We start from the raw sequence: 27,443 nt of genomic DNA, 5'->3' as shown, positions 1-27,443 counted from the left end.
CGCGTACATGTGTACACGCGACTGAATGTACCTACAGGGTGTTCCGTAAGTCGAGGTCAATCACTCGGGAAATGAATGAAGACCCAAAAGTAAGAAAGAAAGTTAATATGGAATATAGGCCCGAAAATGCTGTTGTTTTCGAGTTATCGTCATTTTCACATTGAAATTTGAAATTGCTTTGCTTTCAAATTTTTTTGTCAAAACTGAAAGAAGAGATGATCTTTATGAGTTTTATAAGCTTTAGCATACTTTAACTGCTTTATTAAGGATGTACAACTGTGGAATCTTGATTTCTGTCAAGAGATGCTAAGCGAACTGTATCTTCGCGTGGTGTATTCTGTGTAGTGCTACAATAATCCGCGATTTTTATTTAACTTTGATTACATTATAAAACTTGTAAGGATCACGTCTTCCTTTAATTTTGACAAAAAAATTCGAAAGCAAAGCAATTTAAAAGTTCAATATAAAAATGGCGACAATTCCAAAACAACACATTTCCGAATCTATGTTCCAACTTTTTTTCTTGTTTTTGGATTCTTAATCACTTGTCGAATGATTGACCTCCTTTGAAACATCCTGTATAGTACTCGTTGATTGCGAGCGTGCACCAGCGATGATTAGGCGATACTGGTGGTAAACCACCAGTGTTTTCTAGCACAGCTTCTTTACAAAATAATACCGACGAAATGTCCGACTTCACAAAGTCCCGCGCCGAGTATCTCTTTCTTTCTCTCTCGTTCTTTCTCATCATCCTGTTTCGTGCGAAACCACAGGACTTCCTTAACACTCGCTTTAAACGCGCTTAAATATACGATACCCGTTTAATGGCGTAGAACCACGTTTGCGCGAACCCGAGAAAAATTTTTACAGCCAATATATCTTCGGCGCATTCCGCTTCTACAAACAATAGGACAAGCTGTTCTAGAACGAACGATCTTAATGTTGACAAGTTCTTAGACCGAGCAGCGATTGATTTTTTTCTCGATCGAAATAGCAAAATGTTTTTAATCTTCTATAAAGTTATGTAATTTTGAAGTGATATATTCATATTTATATTTTTATGTCTCATTTTATTTTTATCATATTTAGCTTAATATTTTATTGCTGTATTATTTTTTTAATAGTCAAATTTGATTTGATAGGTAATATAAATAGAAATTAGAAGTCTGATTTTTATAATAAAGTATTAAAAATTTGAAAATTAATCGTTGATCTATATTCTGGGATTAAGATTTCCTAGTTACACGTTATACAAATTTGTTTCAAGCATGATAGAAAATTGAAGTTAGAAGATTAATTTTCAAAATGACAAATGATCTTTTAAACACGATTAGATAGCAAAGTACTATCATTCATTTCAAAGTATTATTATTCATTTAAATTTATGATTTTCTTTCAGATTTTTTTTGCAAGATTCTTATATTCAACATTGAGTATTAAATTATTATGATATAGAAATTTTACCTCTTATTATTAGTATTAATTGTTTTGAAAATTGATTAAAATTGATTAATTGAACAATTTAAATATTCATTTTTATATTACGTTGCAAATATAATATTTTTAGAATAGACGCGCTCGCGTCTTTTAATACACCGCACGCGATCTATCGTTGACTTCGCGAACTTCTTCACAAATTTATCGATAACACGTAAATGGAATTTAAAATAAAGAATATTTATAATCAAATTCTATAATCAAAAAGACATGAGAGAAATAGATTTAAATCGTTATAGATAAAAAATACAAAATTTTAATGAAAGGAAAAACATTAGAAGAATCCCCAAGAAGAATCGATTCAGAAAGAATCAATTCAAAATAAAATTATCAATATTTCGAATCAAAATCTCAAAAAATTAAAATCAACAAACATGCAGAATATTTTATACTCGCATAATTCTGGTGTCAAGCGTTGCTCGGATGTTACTAAAAAAAGAAAGATAAATACAAGTGGCCGCAAGGAAAACTTGTTGATGCCGACTCATGCGTGTATTGTTATTTAAATAAAGTCAGCAGGCGCTAATGAAAGTCGATACGTCGCTCGTTTCGCGTCGAGCGAGTGCATCTTTTTTTCGAGTGTCAACCGGCGACGGGTGGTGGTGGTGATACAGGATGATTTGCCGGCACGAACGGCAAGAAGATAGCGCAAAAAAAAAAAATACTCCCGTGTTACTTACTTGCTGGATTTGCGACTGCTATCGGCGAGACCTTGGTATGTGTTGGTCGACGTCATTTCGGCGGTGAGATCGGCTGCTGAGGATGTGGGATGAACCGAGATTCGCGAAAATTTTGCGGTGCTACCGGACTGCCGGATGATCGAGTACTCTCCCCTCTGTCGTTCGGAAATTAAATGCTGTCGCGACGCACGATTGGCCACCCGCGCCGCGATCACGATGACGTCAGATCGCTAGTCAGTGTAGCGATTAAATTGCGTTTAAACATACGAAAGTGATTAATAATTAATAATTAGTAATCGTACAAATTTTGATAAATTTCGCACTACAAAATTGATTCCTTAAAAAATTTTGAATGATTTTTAAAATTTCTAAAATTCTCTTATTTTATTTTCATCTTCCAATCGAAAACTGAACAGAAATCGAATTTTAGATAAACGTTGAAATATTTTCAGAATTAATCACGCCATCATTTCCAAAGCAAGATAATTAAGAGAAAGTAGAAATACGTTCATGAATTTTCCAATTAATTAATTCTTAATTTCGAAAAGTAGAAATTCAAATTCATAAGTCTTATTTTTAATAGAGTTTTAATTTTTTTTTCCTAAAATGAATATTAAAAAGATATGAATTCAGATTATTTAAATAAAAGTTTATTTTTTACAGATAGAATGTTTTTCATTTAAATTAATATGATTGCGAAATAATTCTAGAACAAGGGAATATATCAAATGCAATCAGAAGGAATTTTTTTTTTTTGTAATAGATAAAAATCAAACTGCGCGCATCATCCATGATCGTCCATTTTGTTCTCGTAACTGTGTAGGTAGCGCGCGGGTGACTCTAGAGGAATTTCTCGTTCTGCCGCGCGCGTCGTCTATTCCGCGCGAATAATCAGAGGTAAAGATTAATTCGTTACGCACACACTACCGTGTATATCGTGTAGTCTATATAAATGGTGCGAAGAATCACAACAGTAGCCGATTACCAACGATCTTACCGTGCGTTGTCGTTGCGCGTGGGACGCTCCAAAGTGAAAGAAAGAGAAAGAGGAACAACAGCGTGACAATGTTGAATCAGGCGGTGGTTGAGGCACTCTATTCGGCGACGTACATCGAGAACTACCTGGACTGTGTGGAAAATCTGCCGAACGACCTGCAGAGACATGTTTCTCGTCTACGCGAGCTGGATGCCACTTGTCAAAGTAATTTCGATCACATTCCCGGCATTCTTCCGATCTCGATTGCGAGTGCTTCCTGGCACTTCTCCGAACACAATGCTATTTTCTATTTTTCTGATAGCGTGGCTTTTTTTTCCAATGATACACCTCGCGTATTGGATTACTTGTGGGTAACAATATTTCAATAGCGGTTTTTGATAATTTGGTACGAAATGGATTTAATTTATGATAATGCTTATAATAAAAAAAAAAAATTTTCTTTGAACAGTTTTTTAAACATATTCTTGTTGTTTAAATTTGATTTTATGAGAAAAGTAACATATCGTCAATGATAGTCTCAAGATTTGTGAATAGATTTGTGAATCTTTTGATAAGAGAAATAAAAAGATTGTATTGCTTTTCTCATGAGTTTGATGAGCTTTTTATAAGAATGATTGTTAAAATTATGAATTGCAGTTATTTATATTGTTTTATTCTATAGCATATCTACGTGAAGTAGATCAGCATCAAGAAACATTGAGGATTGATACGGATCCTGTAGTTAAAAGGAGAGCACTGTTAAGAGTACAGCAAGCCTTAATTGCAGCACAGGAAATAGGAGATGAAAAGTTACAGATTGTTCAACAAGTACAGGATCTTATAGAAAACAAATCTAGACAGCTAGATTTAGATTACCGAAATCTAGGTATGGTATTTTATATATTTTTCAATTTGATAAATACGATACTCGAGGATAATTCTAATATATTAATTTTTAATCTTTTTTTAGATTTTGGAAAGGAACAGGAAAGTTCTGAATCAATCCGTGAATCAAATTTGAATAGTAATTCGAATAATGCAAGTCATGCGAACAGTGCAGAACGTCAACCAAAACGTGCGAGAAGAACGAGAACTGAAGCTTTGATAGAATCGACACATTCCATGGACATGATAGTTGGAATGGCAGAAACGAGATCTTCGGCGTTATCAAATACGAGTAATGGAAATCAGAAGAAGACGACAGCTGCTACTACCGGTAAAAAGAAGAAGCGAAAATCTCGGCAAGGCAATCAACAAAATCAACATCGTGAGGATACACCGCCACCACCAGAAGATGATCTTGCTATTGATCCTGATGAACCGACTTATTGTCTGTGTGATCAGATATCTTATGGCGAAATGATTCTCTGTGACAACGATTTGTGTCCCATAGAATGGTTCCATTTTTCTTGCGTTTCTCTATCGACAAAACCCAAAGGCAAATGGTTCTGTCCCAAGTGTCGTGGTGATCGACCTAATGTCATGAAACCTAAGGCACAATTTCTCAAAGAATTGGAAAGATATAATAAAGAAAAAGAAGAGAAATCATAGCAAGAGCACGGCAGCGAAAAACTTAAAAATCTCGAAAAACTTAATTGGACTTAATCGAGATTTTTGTAGAACAGATTTTAATTTTCAACATGGAACTTGAGATCATATCTACGAAAATCTTAAATTATATTTTTCCACTTTCTTTTCTGAAATTGTAACTTCTTCTTTTCTTGTAGGATTTTATTTAGAGAGCGATATTTCTTTGCATATAAATTGTAAAAACTAAATGTATATGTGATATTTACAATTGTACATATAATTGCTATCAATATTAAATGAATCACATTTACATCCAAATGCATTTCTTTGGGTTCATGTAAATTATGATATTATATGATATGATGTCTTATAATATATATATTAATATATAATGAATATATATTAATATATATTCATTTATTAGAAGAGAATGTTCAAATACTGAGCAAAATATCTGCAGAAGTTCAAAAAGCATACAATTTACACATATGTATGTTTATATTTATATATACATATATATATATATATATATATATATATATATATATATACACACACACATACATGAATTAAAGTAAATGTAATGAAAAGTAAAAATACAATATGTAAATAATTATAAATTAATTGGATGATTGAAGAATCCCATGAAAGTGTTAATTGGAAAGTCATGATAATATAATATGAAAGATCAAAATATATAAATAATATAATAGTTGTAATAGTAATAATTTTTATTTCAAGCTCTTTGTTGAAAAATTTATATGTTTCTATGAAAAAATTATATTGGATATAAAGTATTTCTTACGTTAAGCATGAACATCTATTAACTCGTTAAAAAAATAGTAAAGGATTTATAAACACATTGTAATTTCTTGCAAAATTTATTATATAATTCAATACTATACTCCAATATATGACATTCATTTACAATCTAATACAAGCGTGACTTTCTAATGATAAATACCAAGTCGAAAACGAGAAATAATCACACTATTTTCTTATGTTTTGCGCCGTTACATGGTGAAAGTAGACTTTCCAGAAGCGACTTATAAACTTTCATATCCTTTAGCATAAATGTATTTTCTTCAAGCTCGTCTACATTTGTAAAATAGTAAGTCAATTTGCCTGCAAGATTAATGTATGGCGAAACATTGTACGGACATTATTTTTTTATCCTTTGCACAAGGGATACCTAATGTCTAGTTATAAGAGCAAGATAATATATATTGTACTTATAAGTAAAAAGATCACATAAGTTAACAGTGCAACTTTACATCATTCCGGTTTTCTATCTTTTTTTTTTCTATGTTTTTGCAACAGAGTGAGAGCCGTGCGAATTCCTCTCATCGTGTTCTATAGACTGTGAATCAACACGCGGAATGTTCACCATGAAATATCGAAGGATATTACATATACAGCTCCGACGAAGAATGTGTCGACCGAATTACCATTACGTATATAATACGGGGACAAGTTTTATATTAAAGAGAGAGAAGCTGGCGGCAGAGATCTCTTACGCGTCGTGAAAAGCAGGATGCTTAATGTCAGCGAGGATCCTCCGTGTGACTCTCTTGGAAATTCAGCCAAGACTGTTCGACTACGGTAGCCACTCGCTTCTCATACTCCCGTTTATTTTCTTGATACAATTGCGCCGCTAAAGAGTTGGCTGGCGAATTAGGATTCGGTTCGTCCAAAAGCGACTGTAACACAAACAGTTGACAAATTCCCTCAGCATGTTATTTCATCTTAAATTTCCAACAAAGAACATCGAACATTATATACAACAGGACTAAAAAGGCCTTCGGGTTATGGAAATCAAATATCAGGTTACAATTATTAGACTATCCAGTGAAATTATGCATTTTTATTATCTCTTATTATATTATAATATATATATGCATGTATATATATATATATATATATATATATATATGTGTTGAGTATATATTTATATATACATATACATATATATATATATATATATATATATAGAAGTGAATTTGTGATACCGAAGTACTAGAATGCAAAGTACAATTTTGCGTCGTCTAAAAGACAGGACACTTCGCACAGAAAATAAAAAAGGAAATGAAGAAAACAAAAGAGACAAGCCAGGTATTTTTTATACTCTAACATTTAATATAGTAACTAATTTCGTGTATCATCAGATATTCGAAATAAATAAATACGCAATTTTATAATAATTTATTATTCAACATTGTAAAAATTCGGTCTAACGTTGCACATTGTTGTGTGGTAGTTCGATAGAGCTTTCAGGAAGAAACACGCTAGGCTTGTTTTCCTTTTTCTTTTGTTTTTAACGTTAGCTCCTTGGTAAGGCTGCACGTTCTTCTCCCCTGTATCTGATGGCTGTTGGTGGCTGACTGATGCTGCGACAACAGCATCGCGTTAACGCCCGCAACTAATCCACAAAACTCTGCTCCACGCAAGCCTTCACTCGTTTCTCGTACTCGCGTCGGTTCTCTTTGTACAGTTGCGCTGCCATTGAGTTGGCAGGAGAATTCGGGTTCGGGTCACTTAACAGCGACTGCAATCACATAAGTCGTATTTCATTACACTTCGGAGAATAATCTTTCCGTTAGCCTTTTTGACAAAGTGCATGGTCGCGTGATAGTAATAAATAAATAAGAATAACCCGCCTTTTCTTTCTTTTTCACCTCTTTCTTTTGTCCGCTAATTAGTATGGAAGAAATCAAAGATGCGTATTGGCGCCAGCGATCGAAAGTAGAGTTACACATAAATGTAAATGTATGCAAATGTTACACATAAATAATTTTCATATAAGTATTATGTAATTAGACTTTGCTGAATTGCAACCGCTGTTAAGACAAATCAAACGATTCTTGAGACATCGTTATCACATGATTAGTAAGAGAAATTTCTTGGAAACAATGTTTCAATGAGGAACATACAAACATATTTTTAGAAAAGACGACACAATGAACGATACAGATCCTAAAATGCAAAGACAAAAAAAATAAAAAAAAAAATCATAATGCAAGATTTAGAAAATAAAACATCCATTTTCCAACATCCATATTTTATTTTTCTTGCTACATTCATTAATTGCCATGCAAAATATTTTTGGCTTCATAATTTATGAATAAAAAAAATATGAGTTGAGAAAAAAAGATATATATTAAATTATATTGTGAAATGATTCTAAATTAAAATTTGAATTGTATCCCATGGCATATGATATTGGAATGGCATATCCCAATGTCTTCTTTTATAATTTTAATATGCAATATTTTTATGGAATAATAATGATTAAGGAAGTAATGGAAGATCTGTATATAAGATGCTGTAAAGAAAGAAATAAATCTCTCCCTATATCCATTAAACTCTACATTTCTCGTAAAATTGCATCACCAATTGTTTAAAAAACGTCAAGGAAAAAACAAGAAACATTAAAATAAATTTTACGACAAAGGAAAAAACTTAGTACCTGTATAGATGTTAAGATGGCCGAGACGTCATAAGTAGGGCTCCAACGATTTTGAAGTATGTCAAGGCATATTCCACCGTCCGCATATACATTGGGGTGGAACATTTTACTAACAAATCTCACTGTAGGTGGTTTGTTTGGATATTCTTCTGTGAATTCTATTGTAAGTTTAAATGTGCCATCTTCAAATGGAGTATCATGTGGTCTAAAACATAAACATTCATCCATGAAGAACTTTTATACATTTAAAATGTTTTATCTTATCTCTTAGCTCTTAAACTTATCTTTTAGCTCTTAAACTTGAAAAAAATCTTGTCACTTTATGAGCATATTTTATAAGCATAGAATAATTTTAATAATTTTTGCAATGACCTTGTTAAGTATACAGATATAAATGCTATAGTGCTATAAATGTAAATTTTTCTTTGAGACATAACAAGACGCAAATGTTATCAAAGAGCAAATGTAATAAAAAATCATATTGTCTTACCCAAAAATAACTGCATTCCATATCATAATATTATTGTCTGTCGGAGCACCTGATACTCCAGTTGGAGGATCTTCCTGTAATCTTTGCAAAAATAATTTTTAGAATATTGCAAACAATAACACAAACAAATTTTATCTTTATTCTTTGTATATATATAAAAAAATATTAAAAATAATATAATCACCTATTCAAATTATTAATATTTATATTATCTACAATTGTATATGTATAAGAAATGACGATTCATTTTATTCATAATTTGTTTTACGAGTTAGGCATTATATAAAATATTCCAAGATCCAAAAAAAAAACCTTTTTTTTATTACACAAGTATGTGCGAATATGAAATGCCCAAATGTGATTATCATAAAGATTCGTCTGATTGTTCTAGTAATGATTGAACGTATCGTGATGATGCATGGATCATCGACAGGATGGAGAACGGTTTGTTTTATTGGGCCAGAAGGAGAGGGGGGGAAGGCGGCAGAGGGCAAATGCGGGAGGGACACATCGCGGAGGACGAGGAAACGCGCTTCTAATAATAAATCCGGCTGACGTTCGCGCGCGGAAGGTGCTGAGCCTCCGTGCACGCGAGATCCTCGACGAGGACCGACTCGACTCGATCAACTCCGAATCAAGTCCGAGAATCGGGCGCACCAGGAGCCACCGCGCTTACAATGGCGTCACGCCGAGAGCGCGATCGAATAGACGGACGGTGGGACGAATGGACGGGCGGACGGGACGACACGTTTGATATCGTCATACATCAAGTACCTCTTGAAGTCTCTCATCAATCTCCTCCTCGCAGGGGTAGACATCCCTTACGAATGGTCTCCCCGTTAACTTCCGTGAACGATGATGGCTGATCACGCGCGAAGGGGCTCTTTCTCACGCGGGTATAGATGCGTACACGCGCGTGTGTGACTGATGATGACGATGACGATGACGGCAATGACGACGGCAACGACGATAGTAACAGCGACGACGATGGCGACGACAATGACGATGACGATCTCCTTCTACCTTCGCACTTTGCGCGCGTTGTCTATCAGCGCGACAGGCTCGATGAAAGCAATGATAGCACCCACACGCGCGTTCTAACGCGTGAGAAATTTACGTAGCACTCGCACCAGATCCTCTCTTTCTTTCACGCGCGCGAAACGAAACGAGGGTTATTTCTTACGAGACCCCGGATTTGCGACGTTTGCGAGTGAGCGAACGAAAGGGCGAGCGAGACGAGACGAGACGAGTGAAAGAGAAAGAAAGAGAATGCACGAGAGAGGGAGGAGATAGACCAAGGTAGAGGGAGACAGGTCGAGAGCGAGAGAACGAGAGCCCGCTGTTTGTCTCGTCCTTTGCCTTTTGTTATGTCGTGTCCGTGAAGGCCGTTCTGTTCTCGCGCGGTACTGTTATAAACGAACGCACGACGTCCTTCCCAGTCCGATGACTGCAAGATGCGAACGGCAATGACGGCCGACAATCACCCGTCCGTATTCTCCAATTTGGGCCACTTGAACCGAGCGTGTGACCAAGCGCGTACTTAGCTCCCTCTCTTTTCTCCTCGGACGCGGACTCAGCGCTCGCTTTCTTTTACTCCGGCGAGACCTTCACGATCACTCGCGATCAAGGAAAATTTTCGCCGACTGCTGCCAAACGGTTGCTCGACAGCTGGACAGCGGACAGTACGGTGGGGGAACGCGAAATGAGCCGCTTCTCTGATTGTGCACAGGGATGACGTCACCGAGGCAGCGCGAGCGAGGCTGCAGCCAATCGGTCTCTCGCTTACTCCGGAAATAACAGATACTTATCGGGGGATTGATTGGTCATCGCTTTCACAGAAACCATTGTCCATTCGATGAAAAGTATACTGGAAAATATCTACTTGCTTCAATTCCGTGTTACTTTATAACTAAACTCGTATATATTTAAAATTAAATTGATATTTAAAATTTTAAAATGAAAACAGAAAATAAAAAACAGATTTATTATTAAGTAGTGTGTATTCATGAAGTATGTTCTACATACGAAATGACTTGTGCTAAATATTTACGCAACTTGGAACTATTAGTAATTTAATATTTGATTTATGTAACAGACTCAAGATTAAAAAGCAAATAATAATTTAAACAAAATTAAAATAGTCAATAAAATTTTAACATTTTTTTAATACAAACCATTGTGAACAAACAACTAGATGTAGATGTGATACTTTTACTAATAATTCTCATGTAATTATACAGATAAACAATTATTTGGATGAAACACGGATCTCGAATTTAGCCTGATATGCATGTAACTTTATTTAATAAGAATGTATATCACTATGCTGAATTTTTTATAGGCAAAGGTAATTATTTAGAATAATCTTGTCACCTCCAATTTTGATAAAATTAGGCTTAATCGACACGATTTCGCTCAAAATAAAAGAATCTGGCAGGAAAACGCGACGGTCTGTCTCGATTGCGAACCAAGATATTAAGCGAGATATTAAAATTTTAAATTAAAATTTAAAATTCTAAATATTAAAATTTAAAATAATGTAAAATTAAATTTTAAAATTAAAATTTAAATTTGAAATTTAAAAATTTAAATTTAAATTTTTTAATTTAAAATTTAAAATTTAAATTTTTTAATTTAAAATTTAAAATTTAAATTTTTTAATTTAAAATTTAAAATTTAAATTTTTTAAATTTAAAATTAAAATTAAAATTTTTAATTTCAAATTTAAATTTTTAATTTCAAATTTAAATTTTTAAATTTCAAATTTAAATTTTTAAATTTCAAATTTAAATTTTTTAATTTCAAATTTAAATTTTTTAATTTAAAATTTAAAATTTAAATTTTTTAATTTAAAATTTAAAATTTAAATTTTTTAAATTTAAAATTAAAATTAAAATTTTTAATTTCAAATTTAAATTTTTAATTTCAAATTTAAATTTTTAAATTTCAAATTTAAATTTTTAAATTTCAAATTTAAATTTTTTAATTTCAAATTTAAATTTTTTAATTTCAAATTTAAATTTTTTAATTTCAAATTTTAAAATTTTATAATTTATAATTTAAAATTTTAATATTTCATTTAATATCTTGGTTCGCAACCAAGGCAGACCGCTGCGTTTTTCTGCCAGATTCTTTTATTTTGAGCGAAACCGCGTCGATTAAGTCTAATTTTATTAAAATCGAAGGTGACAAGACTATTTTAAATAATTTTTACCAAAATTTTGTTTCTCATCAAATTTCAATTTAACTTAATTTCAACTTTAATTTCAACATATTTCTATTTCATTTTAAATATTACAAGTGTGCATTATTTTAGCTATAACGAACAGACCTAATATCAATTTCACAATTAAGTTTGTTCGTGTTATTAGGAGATACTCCTTAATATTGCGTTCAAAAACTCTACTCACTGGGGCTACGTTCCGATATTTACTGCTAGTACTGAAAATTTATAATATATGTGACGTGAACTATATATTTTCAGTACTGGCAGTGAATATCGGAACGCAGCCTGAGTAACGTCAATGTAGTCTTCTAGAGATTTGTTTTCTATTCCCGCACTAAATTGCACTAAAATTTTCTATCTCGCTTTTGTAAACTTCAAAAACATATCTATTTCATTTTAAGTGCAACAAATGTACACTAGTTCAGATACAAAGAATAGATCACATGAATATATTTAGGCTGAGTTCAGAAATATTGGATGTATTATTTTATCCATGTTTTTCATCGAATATTAAACAAGGATAAAACGATACCTGGGTGCATGCATTCTGGTGTTATTTCTGAAACGCACCCCTAGAAGGAATATTTTTCAGGGAGGCGGTGTTTTTCGAATGAACGCGCGATATCCTATTTGAATTTAAAATTCCAAATAAGCAGGATGTGCTGGAACACATTTTCTATAGATCGTTTTTTCAAATGTAACACTAATAAGATTTCGGGTGCAGAAATTGGGGAATCGATTTCTCCTTTATCCATAGATCCCGGAGACCCTTCGTTAATCTCACCAGTTATTTCTCGCCACGCAGTGGCGACACGACCTCGCTGGACCTGCAGCCAGCCGATTCGCGGCGTCGCTGTGTCCGCGTCCCCGTGCGCGCGCGCACACCTTCCAGCAGCAGTGCGGTGGTGCGTCGCGGTGTGGCGGCCATGGACATGCGTACGCTCGGTGCGTGCGTGTACGTGTACACATATATATACAGCTTGCCGCGGCACGGCTTCGCTTCGTTACGCTACCGCGACCGCGGTCTCCCGTCTTATCTGGTCTTCGCCTCGCGTAGCGTCGTGTAACGTCCGCGTGTACATATGCCGGGGAACGGCGGCGGTGCGCGTATAAGCGCGTCGCCGGCGGCGCGCGCGGTCGCGAAGCCGCCGCCGGCGCACTACCTGCACGAGCTGCCGGCCCAGGACGAGGAGCGGCTAGCGCGACTGTTCCAGCGCCTCGATCTCGACGGCAACGGTCGCGTCGACGTGCACGACCTGTCCCGGGCGCTGCGCGAGGTCGGCGTGCACTCCCAATATGCCCAGGTATTTATTAGACATGTATAGCATCCACGATTCTCCACCTGAGACATTGCGAATATGAAATCCTGCCTGAAATCTGCCGTGAGCAGCGCTATGACATTTACACTTGGCATCCCCAGTAGTATGCTAGTAGTTTCTGTACTTGAGGACTGACTTAGTTGACACTTAGCCGTCCAATCCCAGTCCACTGCAAAATGAAGTGGATTTAGGGAGCGTTTACACCGGATTGATCTTACTACCGCTAAGAAAAAAGGATTAAAATGGATCGAAATTAATCCGTTTACACTTAAGAAATATTACTTCATTCCGAAGTGAATCGGGATTGAACGGCTGGGTGTAAACTAGTCATTGATGAAACGTTTGGGATATATATTTTGCATGTTCTTCTTTTCTTCTTCTTTGTCGATATATCCATGTTCTTTTTGAACTATCTTCTATTTACGAGGATTATTTGAATTAATTGTTACAGAAGTAGGGATTTAAATCTTTAGCTGTGTTATGTTTTTTGCACATGGAATGGGAAGCTCGTATAAGGAGTAAGAGAGAAAAAGATTGAAGTGTAGATAAAATGAATAGACTGGAATTTCTTGGATTAGGAAGATTGGATTAAGATTGGGGAAAAAGATGACTTACAAAATAAATAAAAAATGTATATAAAAAAATAGAATTCTAATGTCAAACGCGCTTTTTGCATTTATAAAATAAAAAATTATGAGAAATGAAAGAAGAGGATGAGAGTTAGTACGAAGTGCAGAAAGTGCAGCTAAAATGAACATATTTAAAGACCTGTTTGCAGGTATTTGCATACATCGATATCATTAATTTTTTTTATTATAATTATTAAGCATCCTTGAGTTAAACATCAATATTTATATATATATATATATATATATATATATATATACATATTTAAATTTTTATTATATTTTTTAACATTTTATTAATTTCTGAAATTTTAATTTTCGCTATTTTTGTATTCTCGAAATCGTTATTCTTGGAATTTAAAAAAAATTTTTTAATCATAAGATAATGCAATATCCTCATCATATTTTCCCAATATTTTATTTATTTCCGAGATTTTTTTATAAATTGAAATTGTTTTATAAATTGAATTCTCAGAATTGTAATTTTTAAAAATTCAGAAAAATTTTTGGAATTTTAAATAGTGCAATCTTCTCGCCGACTATGTTCTCCTGATACTTTTTAAGATTTTGATTTTCACAAATTGAAATCCCAAGTACTGGAAATACTTGGAATTACAATTTCGGAAATTTAAATAATTTTTGAAATTTTAAAGGTAATGCAATTTCTTCGTTGATTATATTTTTCTAATATTTGTTTAATTTTTATGAATTTAAATATCTGTATTACACATTTTATTTATTCAAATAAATATCAAATTTTCATCATCACAATTAGATATAAATTATTAATATATTATTATATTAAAGAATTTCTTGGTTTCTCTATTTAATATATATAGCATATAAATTATAAATTTGATTGAAATAATACATATCTAAAAATAATCTCAAATAAAACATTTTTTCTAAATTTTAAAATGTCTTATATCCTAATATTTTCTGAATTATTTATAAATTTGTTAAATTAATTATGTATAAATTTTTATGTATATATTTTTTTATCAACTACGCTTTCTATATTCGATCGAAATAAATATTTGCATGTATTTGAAAAATAATTCCAAACAATTTTACAGAAATTTCTGGCTCGATCAGATCGTACTAAGAGCGGAGATATCAGCCTGGCCGAATTCATACATTATGTTCGTGAACATGAGAAAAATCTACGATTACAGTTTTCTGATCTTGATAAAAATAAAGACGGTAAGCATGTAATGCTTAGTAAATTACTAATCAATTTTAAACTAATTTAGGATTGAGTTTACAAAATTAAAATTATGATATACAATACTTTTTTAAATAAATCTTAGTCTATAATCTATCGATCTATGTTTTGTTTGACATGTTATAATATTTATTTACTGTTTAACATATAATATATATATATATATATATATATATATATATATATATATATATATGAAAAGCTTTAAATATTTGTTTATATTTTATTATTTGCAGGCAAGATAGATTTAGAAGAACTGATAAGAGCTTTCAAGGAGCTGGGAATAGAAATAGCGCGAGAGGAAGCAACAAAATTATTACAACGGTAAAATCTTATGAATTGCTTAAAATTATTAATTTTTTATTTAAAATTTATTATAAGAATATTACATTATATTTCAATAATATATATTCTCTGATAAATTAATTGTTGGCGTAGCATGGACCAAGATGGAAGTCTCAACATCAGTTTCAACGAATGGCGGGACTTTCTCCTCTATGCCCCAAGTACTACCTTGCTCGATATTATCGAATACTGGCATCACACCACGGTGAGTACTTTATATAATTTAATTTAATTATGTTAAAGTTATAATGATGTCGGATACATGTATCATGTTGAGTGTTCCATTATTCATATTACCTACTTATGTCACCCGCTGAACATTTACGGAAATATCGGGTGTCTGGACCGTAATGTCCATGTATAAAAAGCGTATTATGGACCATTTGTTTTAGCATTTTATATTATACACATACAAATGTATACATGAATTTTCAGCTTTAGTAGATATTGACATTTTAAGAAATGTTCGATAAATATTTAGTTAGATTATGAAAGCCGAATTTTCAATAAGTTTATCTGACGAAATTTCACGCAATGTTTCGTCAGCTGTTTATTACGCCATATCAGTGGTGCTCAACTTTGATCTATAAAATATATTTTATGAAAATAGACTTAATTATAGATATTGATGTAAATGTTAGGAATTATTTTACATACATGTAAAGAATATATATAAACTTTTATATATATGGATGTTTTCATAAATTCTGTAATTTTTGTTGATGTTCGTAATACGTAATACGTAATACGTAATACGTAATACGTAATACGTAATACATAAAATCCCGAAATGAGGATCCTTGAGAAGATGACACTCAGTTTATCATTATTATTAATTATATTGTTTTAATATTACACTATATATTATGTCATTAAATAATAATTCAATTTAGACTCTTACTCTTATTATATTAAATATTATTAACTTAGTAAGTTACAATGAATTATTTTTAAAAATAGTAAAAAATTAAATTATTATGTTTACTTCAAAAACCAATAGTAATAATATGTATTAATAATAACTGAGTTTTATTATTATAAAATAATAATAGAATAAAATTAAATAATAATTATTAATAGTTAATTAATAGTAAATTAACATCAATTAATATAATATTAATAAATATTAATAAGAGTATAATTAGGCATAATGTTTTATTGTCCATATATATAAAATATTAGACAGTATTAATGTATTCTTAATTATAATTTATATAAAGGTAGTATGTAACAATTATTGTATATGTGTACAAAGTATCAAAGTGTAGAAAGTACAGTTAGAACTTAATAAGTTTGCCCTACTATTACTTGCGAGTAAACTTTGCACTGTGGAGCGCGCAGCGGCCGCCGACTTTGATCGTCGTCATCGCACGGGTATTTGCCTCGATGACGCGCGTGCTCTGACGTCGATGGAACGAGCAATGACTAAGAGAAAGAGGGGAAAAGACCAGACAGAGTAGACGGAGGCGTTCCCTGTTTCGGAGGGGGCGATATCTCGATGTCTCCGGGTTTTTCCTTGTACTCTCTCGTCAGTCTCGCAACCAGACTCCGAGCGCTCGAATCGCCGGTTCGTAGCTCGTTTCCCTCCTATTTACCATCAAGGATTGTTTAAAACTGCTTAGAACTGCTCTTAACGGAACCCGCGTTCTGTCCTCGACCACGTGTCTCAGCTGCCTTTAAATCGTCCGACCCTTCAATTGCTCGATCAGCATCCGGCGATTTTTAGACTGCCAAATTGTCGCGAGCCATTTTCACAAGTCGCCGGAATCGTGATCTAAAGATATAGAGGACAACGAGGAGGGGAATTCTCGAGAATTTACGCAACCCCGATTAGCGCGAACATCTCGCTGGATAGAAAGTTCGAAAGTTCGCGAAAGTTACACGAGTGTGCAAGCTGACTTCATGAAAGCTACCACGTGATTTCAAACGTGCGATATATCAAACATATTTAATTACGATAGGAGAGAAGGAAGAAGACGGAGGAAAGATTCGGTTCAACAATCTAGTTCAATATTACAATAAACCAGGCGATTTCTCTTCAAAGAATAAGTTAATATTAAAAAACGAGAAAAATATGTAACAGGAATATAAAGAGAAAGGAAGAACAATAATTTGAATTATTAGGGGCAAGTGGAAAAGAAAGAAGTAACAGGGGAGAAGAATAGAACGACATAGAATAGAGAGAATCGTTCCGAAGAGGAGGAGATAACATAAAAAGAAAAGAAAAACGCAACTGATTTCGAAGCAAGTGAGTAATGCGGCTGATTTCAAAGTGAGTGAGCAGTGCAGCCTGACTTCATGCGACGAGCATGTGCGCGACCACATGATTCGCGACTACAGCTAATTGATCGCAGCATGTACGCCTTCAAGAAAACGAAATTTCTCTCGAACGATAGCAGCCTGTCCACATGTCAAGTGTGCGAGGAGTTTCTGCAGGGCTATCATGAACTCCTGCAACGGGTGAGTAGAGAACGGCGGGAGGCTATCGGATCAGATAGCCAATCGGATTCCAAGTTCACCGAAGTATTCCGTTTCGAACTAAAAAAGAAAGCGCGCGAGAGAAGGTCGAAGCTAGACAGCGAAAGTGATTCCGGAATGCGATTTTCAAGAATTTGTCGTCCGAGCATATGTGCAACGCATATTAAATTTATACATACACACATACACACGAGAGATGCGGTAGATTACAAAAGGAATTTTTTCCTTTGTTATACCGTGCGACAGGATATTTCTCTTTGAGATTTTTTTTTTTTTTTTTTTTCCGAGAAAACCAAATTTGAAGATTCGCATATAAGAAGATACTTTGTTATTCGTTACTTTTATTTATATTACAGATACATTATTATAGATACAGCGATTTATTTTCCATCGCCACCAATTAATTTTTAATATCGGATTACTTGGTGATTGTGGCAATATGATGAAAAAACAATAGAAAGATGTAGCTCCAAATTGGCGAAAGAATCGGCGGTTCAAAGTACGGATGAGATATGCTTTACACGTCTTTCCGCTTTGCTTCCGATACACTTGTTTTATTTTGAGTGCGGAAAATGTAGCTTAGAAGGAAGCCTAGGATATTACTATCTGTCGACTGTCTGGCTCGTCGCCCAATCGGGCTAGAAGACTCTGAGGAAACCTTTTTAGTTCGCTCGACTTTAACGTTCGACAATTCACGAGTCACTCTACTCGAAACATCCTACTTCCTTCGCGATATCACGCATTATTGCATCGAGTGTATTACAGCAATGTTTCTTAGTTTGCCTGCGACTAGCCAGGCCGATCGTGATTTCGTAAAATTATTACGTCACGAGTTATGACTGCGAGATTAGCTGAAGGAGGTAGACTAAACAAATAAATCTTGACTTTAATGATTTAAATTGGACTCTATTGGAAGTATTGTTGAATACTTTCGTGAATATTTTCGTAATTTGTATTTGTATACAAATTTGTATACAAATTTGTATACAAATAGATTCAAATAACGAGATGCTAGAACAAATTTGGATATTAGAACAAATTTGGAACCTTTGTGAAAATAAAAATATCGTATCGTACGAATATCTAAATTGAAGTCTCTTTTTACGATACGCGAGCTTCGATATGTCAAGTTTTAAATTACAATACGCGTGAGTTTTGTAACAGATATTTGTAATACAATAGGTGCTATTGTACGGATGTGATTACCTTTGTTGAAACATGATGTTGCAATGTTTCGTATTTTACTGCAATCGATAAGCGATTTAAACGATTTACATATACAGTATTCCAGATTTAAGTCAAAGATAATATATAGTAATCTTATCAACTAGTCGATCGATGTTTTTTCATTAAACGTTGATTGTTTCAAAGTTGCGATCGCTTATTTGGGAAGTGACAAATAAAAATATTTATTAAAATAGAAATTCAGTGAATTTCTATAAAAAAAAAGAAAGAAAAATGATGATGAATATAAATAAAATCGATATGAATATTTTTGACAGCAAGTTTATATATAAATAATTATATATAAATCTTGAGTTCACCTTATTTATTGTATTAATATTTTATTGATGTACGATGTTTTATCAATTAAGTTAACGTAAATCTCTATAATTTATTTCCGTGAATAAAATTAATATTTTTTTACAAAATATGAAGCAGACTTGTACAAGAAAATTTACGCGAATATGTTAATATGTATAAGTGGACAAAACACTATTTTACACAAATTAGGTACAGACGTGATAATACGTATTATTTGAAGCTAAACTATTGGAAGCTAAACTAATGAATTTTAATAAAGGGAAGCGGAAAATTTATGAATCTTTTATAATTATTTTTATCGATAATGGAATACTCCAATCTTACCGTTCTCCAATCTCTGTCTATCTATCGAATGATTTGGTCATCAGATTGCTTATGCATTTAATAATCGCGAACGATTTCTTTTCTGTTTACAGTATATGGATATCGGAGAGGACATTGGCGTCCCCGAAGAGTTTACAAAGGGTGAAATGGTGTCGGGAATGTGGTGGAGACATTTATTGTCCGGTGGAATAGCAGGTGCGGTATCACGTACCTGTACCGCGCCTCTCGACCGTATTAAGGTGTATCTACAAGTAAGCATTTGCATGATTTTTCAATTTATCTGATTTAAAAAACTCTGAATTTATTGTCAGAAAATTTTTACTAATATATATATTTTTTATGACTTATTGTAAACTTATAAACTTATAAAAATTGTAAACTTGTAAAATTTAATTACATATACATATATTGTATATTTTTTTTACTTGAGAACTAGATTATATATTTTATTTATTTAATCCATATTTAGATTAAGTAATGTAATCCAAAAATCATTATTATGCATTGAAACAATTCGCTATGTCGAGCGAGCGAGTAAATTTGTCTAGTTTGCTTTAATACGACGAGAGAATCGTCCGATCATCCTTACAGGTCCACGGCACACGACACTGCAATATCATGAGTTGCTTCAGGTACATGTTGCGTGAGGGTGGCATTAGCAGTCTGTGGCGTGGCAATGGCATTAACGTGCTCAAGATTGGCCCGGAAACTGCACTCAAATTTATGGCGTACGAGCAAGTCAAGCGGGCGATCAAAGCGGACAACGAGACGCACGAGCTCGGACTTTACGAGCGATTTTGTGCTGGCTCCATGGCCGGTGGTATCAGCCAATCGGTCATCTATCCTCTTGAGGTACAGTTCAATTATTATTTTGCGATTTTTAAATTCCTTGCATTGTCATATCAGGCAAAAGACGTAAATTTTTTTCTATGTTGTGTTCTCTTATCGTTATCTCTTAGCGTAGATATACGCACATGAAACTACGACGAATAAATATATATATGTATAACAAACTTGCAGGTGCTCAAGACGAGACTCGCGTTGCGAAAAACAGGCGAGTTTAATGGCATGGTTGATGCGGCGAAGAAGATATATAAGCAAGGCGGTTTAAAATCTTTCTACAGAGGCTATGTACCTAATTTAATAGGAATACTTCCTTATGCCGGCATCGATTTAGCTGTTTACGAAGTAAGTCGTGATTGAACATTGTTTTGATCTCATGGATATTGCAATAACATAATATTTATATATAATTAAATTTATGCTATTTTATTCGATAAGTAACTTGAGTGGATATAAAAGTTTTCTTAACGATTATTCTTGATAATTATTTGAACAAATATGTTTTCAGACGCTGAAAAATAGTTACTTACGTACACATGACAAGAAGGAACAACCGGCATTTTGGGTTCTATTGCTGTGCGGCACTGCGTCGAGCACAGCAGGTCAAGTGTGCTCGTATCCATTAGCGCTAGTGCGAACGCGATTGCAAGCCGAGATTGAACCTGATCGCTCGCCCAACACCATGGTAGGTGTCTTCAAAGACATTCTCTATCGCGAGGGAATACGTGGTCTGTATCGCGGCCTCATGCCTAATTTTCTCAAGGTACGATTGATAATGCATAAATATTATATTTTAAAGAATTTTTAGAATTTTCCTTTTAAACTTATAGAATTTTTCTTGATTTATTATGAAGTTTTACATTAATTTAATTTTATATATAACATCAATAATTAAATAAACAACAAATAAACATTAAATAACATCAATTATTACATAAATCAAAAGATCATCTAATAGACGTTAGTAAACTAAATTATAGTTTAGTTATTAGATGATCTTTTGATTTATATAATAATTGATGTTATAAATCAAAGAAAGATTAAAATTTTTAACGCAAAGTTGTATGATACTTGATTATTATTAAATATAAACAAATGATTTTTTTGCAGGTTGCACCTGCTGTATCTATTAGTTATGTAGTATATGAACATTTCCGGCAGGCACTGGGTGTCAACATGACGTGATGAACATGAATGCTAGGTGACTGATTAATTCAATTAATTAATTTATTCTCTCTCTTTCTCCTCTTTTTCTCTATTCCTCTCTCTTTCTCTCCACTCGTTATAATCATCGACATGACGAATGATCGTTTGGCGATAAAACGCATTCGTTCGTCTTTCCTCAAAGAAAAAAAAAACGAATAAAGAAAAAGAAAGACAAAAGGCTTTAAAAAGTGTTTATTTATTACAACATGAGAAACTTTTTCGATCAATTGAGCAATTTTTTAATAATTTATTAAGATTTTCATATATTTTTAATATTAATAAATTAGACAAAAATAATGCGAATCAAAATCGATTTTTTAGCAATTGCTGTCGTATAGATTGTTATTATTATAATGCAATGATTTATTTCGGTGAGTAAACACAGTACAAAGTATGTCTTGCGTATAAGAAAAGTATTATATCTCTTTGTAAACAAATACATGAGCAAGTTTTAAGTGAACAGCGATCAAAGAAGGAAAAGCCAGTTCTCGATTATCATTTAGTATAAAAACGTATTTTATCGGCAGATGTACATTCAAGTCAGTGTCATTTTTAAAAAAATTTATTAGATAAATTATATTACGATAATTTTTTTACTTTATATAATTTTATTAATTATATTTAAAACAAAAACATTGTAATTTTGTATCATAACTTAAAAATATAAAATAGTGTTCACACAATATGATTGTATTGTAATTAAAAAAATGTAATTTAATATTTTTATATAATTTTTATCTAAAATTCTTAAATAAAATCTTAAAAATAAAAAATTATGTGTTTAATTGCTATAATTTTAAATTTATAATTTATGGATAAAATTCAGATTCTGACTTGAATGTTTGCAAAATTTCGTTGTATAAAGTGTTTTAATATCGATCTAAATGATTTTGTTTTAATTGGGAGGATGGAGAATCGAGTTATACATTGATACTGTGATATGTATATGATTGTAAACTCCTTTCCGCGTGATTTATCAACATTTTATAGATTATGAAAATTCATTTTACAAAATTATATTAATATAACTTGATCCATTGGGATATAGTGTTCCGTATGGTATGAAACAAATTGTAATCAACATTCAGTTTTATATTTTTTAATATATTTTTTAATCTTGTATAATAATTTAGAAAATTATTTTTTTTATTTAAAATTTTCTTTATTAAATGCGACTATATATATTTTTATAAATAGAAGAAGAAAATTAAAAATTCTAAAATTAGAAAAACAGTCTTTCGCTAATTATTATATATTTTTGATATTTTTCTTCTATATAAAAAATATATATTTTACCGTGTATTATGTAAAAATGATTTTTATTAAAAGTTAAAGAGATTAAAATAGTGACTCAACGGATCAAGTTTTTCGTATAATTTGACATTATTAATTGCTGTATTGTTATGAATCACGCGGCGCTCGGTTTTCATCTCGATCTTGTTAGTACTTCGTATATAAACTCGATTTCACCGGTCGTTTACTCCGGTTTACTATTATATTCCGGTTGCTACGATTCATTCCCCTAGATAAGTTCCGCAAATTTATGAACTATGTATATTATGTATTTAAATGTATTATAAAACATGTACAGTTAGACATGTTGTTTATCGATATTCGAGAAATAGCAATAACTCACGCACGATAAATATACCAATTGTCTTTGAGAACAACATGAAACTATCTTCATGAAATGAAGATCAATTTCTATGAAATTAAAATAATTTAGTTTTAATTTAATTTTATTCAGTTTTTAAATTTATAAAAGAAATAAATTATTAGAGAAATTGAAATATCAAAAAAACATTAAGATGTATTATCCTTGTATAATTATAAAAATATTTTAATTGTATAACTTTCTTTTACATTCGAGACTTTTATCAAAAATTAATTTTTCTAATTATTTTTCAACAAAATTTTTATGTTGATCTTATTAATATTTTAGAAGATTATCAAAATATTTATCGTGTAAATGAGTTGTTAAATCAAACGAAATTGACGTTTTTCTTATAGCAAAAAATGTAAATGTTAATTTATATATGTGTACATAATTGCTATTTATTATTGATCTTGCGAATTAATACAGCATATATACACTCATTTTTGCACGTTTTTATTACACCTGATGTTTTGGAAGAAAAAAAAACAGCTAGTAAAAAAACTTATGTATCTAATTATAGTCATTATTATATCAAATTATTATTATTATAATTATATATTAATAATCTTATATTATTTAAACAACAGAAATTTGTAAATGAGAGGTTCTTAGACAACAAAAATCATACTTGTTATGAAGATGAAAAATATTAAAATTTCTCCAAGTCATGAATATTATAAATTTGATGAATATTATTTATCAAGAGAGGATTACCCTCCAATTTAATATTGAAAGTAATTGATGGCTGCATCACAAATTTGTGATTTACTGTTACATCTCGTATATATGAAAAATGAAATCGCAGTTTGAAATAAAAAATATTCTGATCTTATAAGCAATAATTTAATATTAGAATTTGTATTGTCAAAATTTTTTCTTCTTTAATTGTTCTTTTTAGTTTTCATCATATATATCACTAAAGAGATTAATGTCTCTATAATGTTTCTTCTGCAATTATCTGCGAAAGAAAACATTTTCTATAAGTAATCGTACTACTCAACATTCTTATAAATTTAATAAATTTTTTACGATAACAAATATAAAAATATAAAAATTAAAATAACAATTTTTTAGTATCTCTTTTTTTTTATTTAAAGCAAAAGACTGAAAAGGAAAAAAAGAAGTTAAGTGAATTCCTTTTAGATAACGAAGGAAGAATGATGAAGGGTGAAAGATATTAATTCAGATAAGAATAAATAATCCTTAATTAAAATAAATTAGGATTATTCTCTTTGAACTTGTCTTAAATATCACAATCCTGAGTTTAAAGTCAAATTCATTCTTTTCTCAAAGAATGATTATAAGATAGCGATAGTCGTAAACATTTATGATAAAGTTATTTTGATTTCTATGAAGATTAAGGAAGTTAAATTATTTCCTTACTTCTTATATATATTTTCTTTTCAAAATGCAAATTTTATTATTTTCTTATTAAATATTGTTTGCCTTTTTACAATATGCATGTTGATTTACGAGCTTAACAAAGCTTGCACATTTTTCTTTTATATAAACGACATGTTGAGCAATATCAATCGAAAGTTGTCTTCAACTTTCTCACGAGTCATTTTCGCACGCCTTTGGTACGAGCACGCTTATTTAAATATTCTATCGACTTTAATAATAAATTGCAGTGAAAAAAATGCATATTAAAATATAGAGTTAAAGAAAAATTTAGAGAAAAAGTAGAATTACAAAACTTGTTTTAATATATGGAATGTTATAAAGTCGATGTGAATCTTGTAGTGGTCTTTAGCCCACCTTGTGTTTCAGTCTGAATTGAGTAGTCTGCCCGCTTCTTGATCGAGCAGCCAGAAAAGAGTACCATCAATTGGTTCCACTCTAGTAGCTGGCAAATCTTCCTTGTCTCTCAAGATCCTCTGTGAACAATAATAATTTAAATATAGTCCTAAATTTTCTATTTTTTTTATTATTCCTTTATTTTTCACTCATTAAAAATTGTTGAATGACCTAATTAGAAATATATTGAGAAATTATGTCGATTTCTTAGATAAAAAATTGCAAGATTAAGTTCAAATAATTTATATGAAAATTGGATGATTACTTTGACGATCTCGGCTTTGCTGGCGCCTGTGACAATAAACATACACATGCGAGCATTATTAATGACCGGCATGGTGAGGCTAATCCTACTAGGTGGTGGTTTTGGTGCATTCAGCTCCCACGTGACCCACATATTTTCGTCGTCGAGGGCCCGGTGACCCGGAAACAGCGAACATGTATGTCCATCTTGACCCAAGCCCAACAGCAAGCAATCGAATCTCGGTAATCTGTCCGGCGGGAAGAAGAAGGCCATTTTTTTAATGTAATCCTTCGCCGCGTTCTCGGCTACAAATATATATTAATAAATAAATAAATAAATGGCAAATAAACAACACAAATGATGTTAAATTATAAAAATATATATAACATATAACACATATTTTGAAATATGAATGAAAAATTAAAAAATGATAGGTAAATATAGATATATATAAAAATAACGATAAATTATAATAAAAAAACTAATAGAAATACAATAAGTATATAACAAATCACAAGCAATTAAAGATTATTATATATATATATATATATATATATATATATATATATATAATAATCTGATACACACACATACGCCACCCACACCCACACACACACACACACACACACACACACACACACACACACACACACACACACATTGCTATAGATTTTTATTCAAAATAAAAATAGATTGTGAATCTGTACCATTGAGTTCCGGATTGATCTTCATGAATTGCTCCTCGATAACAGGTACTTTTCCAATTAAAGTACTTTTGTAGAGACCAAAATTAGACTCGGAGTCCTCCAGAGGCACCACCCGTTCATCACAAAAAAAGAAACGCCATTTACTCCAGTCAGTTGAAATGTTAGGCAGAGATTTGGCCAGTAATGGTACTATTGAACCGCCTGAAGAAATAAATCCATAATTAATTAAAAATTAATTTTCTCTTTCTAGATTCTCTTTCCAAATTACTTAATTAAGATACATATGATGTCATAGAAACCAGTATATTTTTTTAACAAATAAAATAAGTTTATATGTACATATATATTACCCCCCCTCCACACACACACACACACACACACACACACACACACACACACACACATACACACACATACACACACATGTATATATAGATGAACTTTTAATATACATAATGATATGATAGTATATAATAATATAATTATATATTATTTTAATAATCAAATATATCATAAAACAATTAAATATATAAAATAATATATATATATATATATATATATATATATTATAATTAAAAGGATAATTGATATTTTAAATGACATTGTGTTAAATGACATTTCATATAGAGTGTAGAAAGTGTAGAGAAAAACCGAGAGAAAGGCAAAACGAAATTGACATAAATTTGCCAAAATGCAATTTTTTACAGCAGATATCAAAAAATAAAAATAAAAATATGAAAAATCTGTTATTTCATTTATTTACGGAAATGAAGCAACGAATTCAAGATGGACTTTTCGCGCGCAAGAGCGCGAGAAATGCATGACTTTATGCATGAAACTGAAAAACCGAAGAGTCATTCTCGCGTGATCGTAGCATAAAAATTTGATGTTTTTACCGATTAAGAGATGTAGAAAACGCGAAATTATGAAGAAAATGAAATCCGGTGACGCATGAACAATAGCCGCAGCATGCAACGAGGTGAAAATGAAAATGTAAAAATTTCTAAAGTCACCTGATACTCCGAAGCGAAAGATTCGATCATCGCGCGAGGTTGCGTCATCGGCGGCACGTGCGATGAGATTGGAGATCCGGGCGACTAATTGCTCCTCGTCGATGGCCACCACTACCTCCGTCATTGCGTGCGTTTGTTTTGCGAGCGGCCGAGCGAGAGCGAGGTTATTTTCGGTACCATGCACTTTCGAACGCGATAACCGGACTGTCTAGCCAGTTAATACAGTCATTGACTGTTGGAAATTATGAT

General features: G+C 32.0%; 5 protein-coding genes across 7 annotated transcripts in view; 2 read left to right on the top strand and 3 right to left on the bottom strand.

The window, feature by feature from the left end:
- The window catches only part of Jupiter (microtubule-associated protein Jupiter), a 57,530-nt gene extending 55,183 nt beyond the window's left edge, over positions 1 to 2,347 (bottom strand). Inside the window, exon 1 of the mRNA XM_011645829.2 lies at positions 2,178 to 2,347. Coding sequence (XP_011644131.2) covers positions 2,178 to 2,233 — 56 coding nt within the window. The 5' untranslated portion in view covers positions 2,234 to 2,347. The remainder of the gene's footprint in view (positions 1 to 2,177) is intronic.
- A 681-nt stretch (positions 2,348 to 3,028) lies between these two features.
- LOC105431569 (inhibitor of growth protein 1) lies at positions 3,029 to 5,001 on the top strand. The gene is made up of 3 exons (XM_011645828.3): positions 3,029 to 3,378; positions 3,836 to 4,039; positions 4,124 to 5,001. The coding sequence occupies exons 1-3, from the start codon at positions 3,243 to 3,245 to the stop codon at positions 4,702 to 4,704; spliced, it is 921 nt and encodes a 306-aa protein (XP_011644130.1). The 5' UTR covers positions 3,029 to 3,242; the 3' UTR covers positions 4,705 to 5,001.
- Positions 5,002 to 5,545: 544 nt separating this feature from the next.
- Ubc6 (ubiquitin conjugating enzyme 6) lies at positions 5,546 to 10,367 on the bottom strand. Of its 2 annotated transcripts, none has more exons than XM_011645825.3 (4): positions 9,414 to 10,367; positions 8,640 to 8,720; positions 8,150 to 8,354; positions 5,546 to 6,383 (listed from the first exon to the last, which is right to left on the bottom strand). In XM_011645825.3, the coding sequence occupies exons 1-4, from the start codon at positions 9,455 to 9,457 to the stop codon at positions 6,228 to 6,230; spliced, it is 486 nt and encodes a 161-aa protein (XP_011644127.1). In that variant the 5' UTR covers positions 9,458 to 10,367; the 3' UTR covers positions 5,546 to 6,227. The 2 variants fall into 2 exon arrangements, with proteins under 2 accessions (XP_011644127.1, XP_011644128.1); XM_011645826.3 differs by lacking the exon at positions 5,546 to 6,383 and adding an exon at positions 6,797 to 7,228 and having other exon boundaries at positions 9,414 to 10,360.
- A 2,316-nt stretch (positions 10,368 to 12,683) lies between these two features.
- Positions 12,684 to 23,873, top strand: SCaMC (Short Calcium-binding Mitochondrial Carrier). Its single transcript, XM_089081463.1, has 9 exons — positions 12,684 to 13,169; positions 14,887 to 15,013; positions 15,272 to 15,359; positions 15,474 to 15,585; positions 19,820 to 19,978; positions 20,319 to 20,579; positions 20,748 to 20,915; positions 21,079 to 21,333; positions 21,681 to 23,873. Exons 1-9 carry the CDS (start codon positions 12,948 to 12,950, stop codon positions 21,753 to 21,755), a joined length of 1,467 nt encoding a protein of 488 aa, XP_088937589.1. The 5' UTR covers positions 12,684 to 12,947; the 3' UTR covers positions 21,756 to 23,873.
- On the bottom strand, positions 22,335 to 27,437 carry Pgls (6-phosphogluconolactonase). 2 transcript variants are annotated; one of them, XM_089081474.1, is made up of 5 exons: positions 27,195 to 27,437; positions 26,182 to 26,382; positions 25,496 to 25,779; positions 25,192 to 25,310; positions 22,335 to 24,391 (listed from the first exon to the last, which is right to left on the bottom strand). In XM_089081474.1, exons 1-4 carry the CDS (start codon positions 27,316 to 27,318, stop codon positions 25,200 to 25,202), a joined length of 720 nt encoding a protein of 239 aa, XP_088937600.1. In that variant the 5' UTR covers positions 27,319 to 27,437; the 3' UTR covers positions 22,335 to 24,391; positions 25,192 to 25,199. The 2 variants fall into 2 exon arrangements, with proteins under 2 accessions (XP_088937600.1, XP_088937599.1); XM_089081473.1 differs by lacking the exon at positions 22,335 to 24,391 and having other exon boundaries at positions 24,829 to 25,310; positions 27,195 to 27,436.
- Positions 27,438 to 27,443: the final 6 nt, after the last annotated feature.

Source organism: Pogonomyrmex barbatus, unplaced genomic scaffold (genome assembly GCF_055798465.1).
Source record: "Pogonomyrmex barbatus isolate J1 unplaced genomic scaffold, ASM5579846v1 scaffold5, whole genome shotgun sequence".
Lineage (NCBI taxonomy): Eukaryota > Metazoa > Arthropoda > Insecta > Hymenoptera > Formicidae > Pogonomyrmex > Pogonomyrmex barbatus.
Note: the sequence above shows the minus strand (reverse complement) of the source record. Positions and strands in the feature narration are given on the sequence as shown.

What these genes read in the sequence shown, in the direction of transcription:
- LOC105431569 (XM_011645828.3), top strand. Translation starts at nt 3,243, where the DNA reads ATGTTGAATCAGGCGGTGGTTGAGGCACTCTATTCGGCGACGTACATC. An exon ending in GCTGGATGCCACTTGTCAAA is followed by an intron (nt 3,379 to 3,835) that starts GTAATTTCGATC and finishes TTTATTCTATAG; the next exon opens with CATATCTACGTGAAGTAGAT. An exon ending in TTTAGATTACCGAAATCTAG is followed by an intron (nt 4,040 to 4,123) that starts GTATGGTATTTT and finishes ATCTTTTTTTAG; the next exon opens with ATTTTGGAAAGGAACAGGAA.
- Ubc6 (XM_011645825.3), bottom strand. Translation starts at nt 9,457, where the DNA reads ATGTCTACCCCTGCGAGGAGGAGATTGATGAGAGACTTCAAGAG. An exon ending in TTGATGAGAGACTTCAAGAG is followed by an intron (nt 8,721 to 9,413) that starts GTACTTGATGTA and finishes ATTTTTGCAAAG; the next exon opens with ATTACAGGAAGATCCTCCAA. An exon ending in TGGAATGCAGTTATTTTTGG is followed by an intron (nt 8,355 to 8,639) that starts GTAAGACAATAT and finishes TTTATGTTTTAG; the next exon opens with ACCACATGATACTCCATTTG.
- SCaMC (XM_089081463.1), top strand. Translation starts at nt 12,948, where the DNA reads ATGCCGGGGAACGGCGGCGGTGCGCGTATAAGCGCGTCGCCGGCGGCG. An exon ending in GCAACAAAATTATTACAACG is followed by an intron (nt 15,360 to 15,473) that starts GTAAAATCTTAT and finishes TTGTTGGCGTAG; the next exon opens with CATGGACCAAGATGGAAGTC. An exon ending in GTATTAAGGTGTATCTACAA is followed by an intron (nt 19,979 to 20,318) that starts GTAAGCATTTGC and finishes TCATCCTTACAG; the next exon opens with GTCCACGGCACACGACACTG.
- Pgls (XM_089081474.1), bottom strand. Translation starts at nt 27,318, where the DNA reads ATGACGGAGGTAGTGGTGGCCATCGACGAGGAGCAATTAGTCGCCCGG. An exon ending in CTTTCGCTTCGGAGTATCAG is followed by an intron (nt 26,383 to 27,194) that starts GTGACTTTAGAA and finishes TTATTTCTTCAG; the next exon opens with GCGGTTCAATAGTACCATTA. An exon ending in GATCAATCCGGAACTCAATG is followed by an intron (nt 25,780 to 26,181) that starts GTACAGATTCAC and finishes ATATATTTGTAG; the next exon opens with CCGAGAACGCGGCGAAGGAT.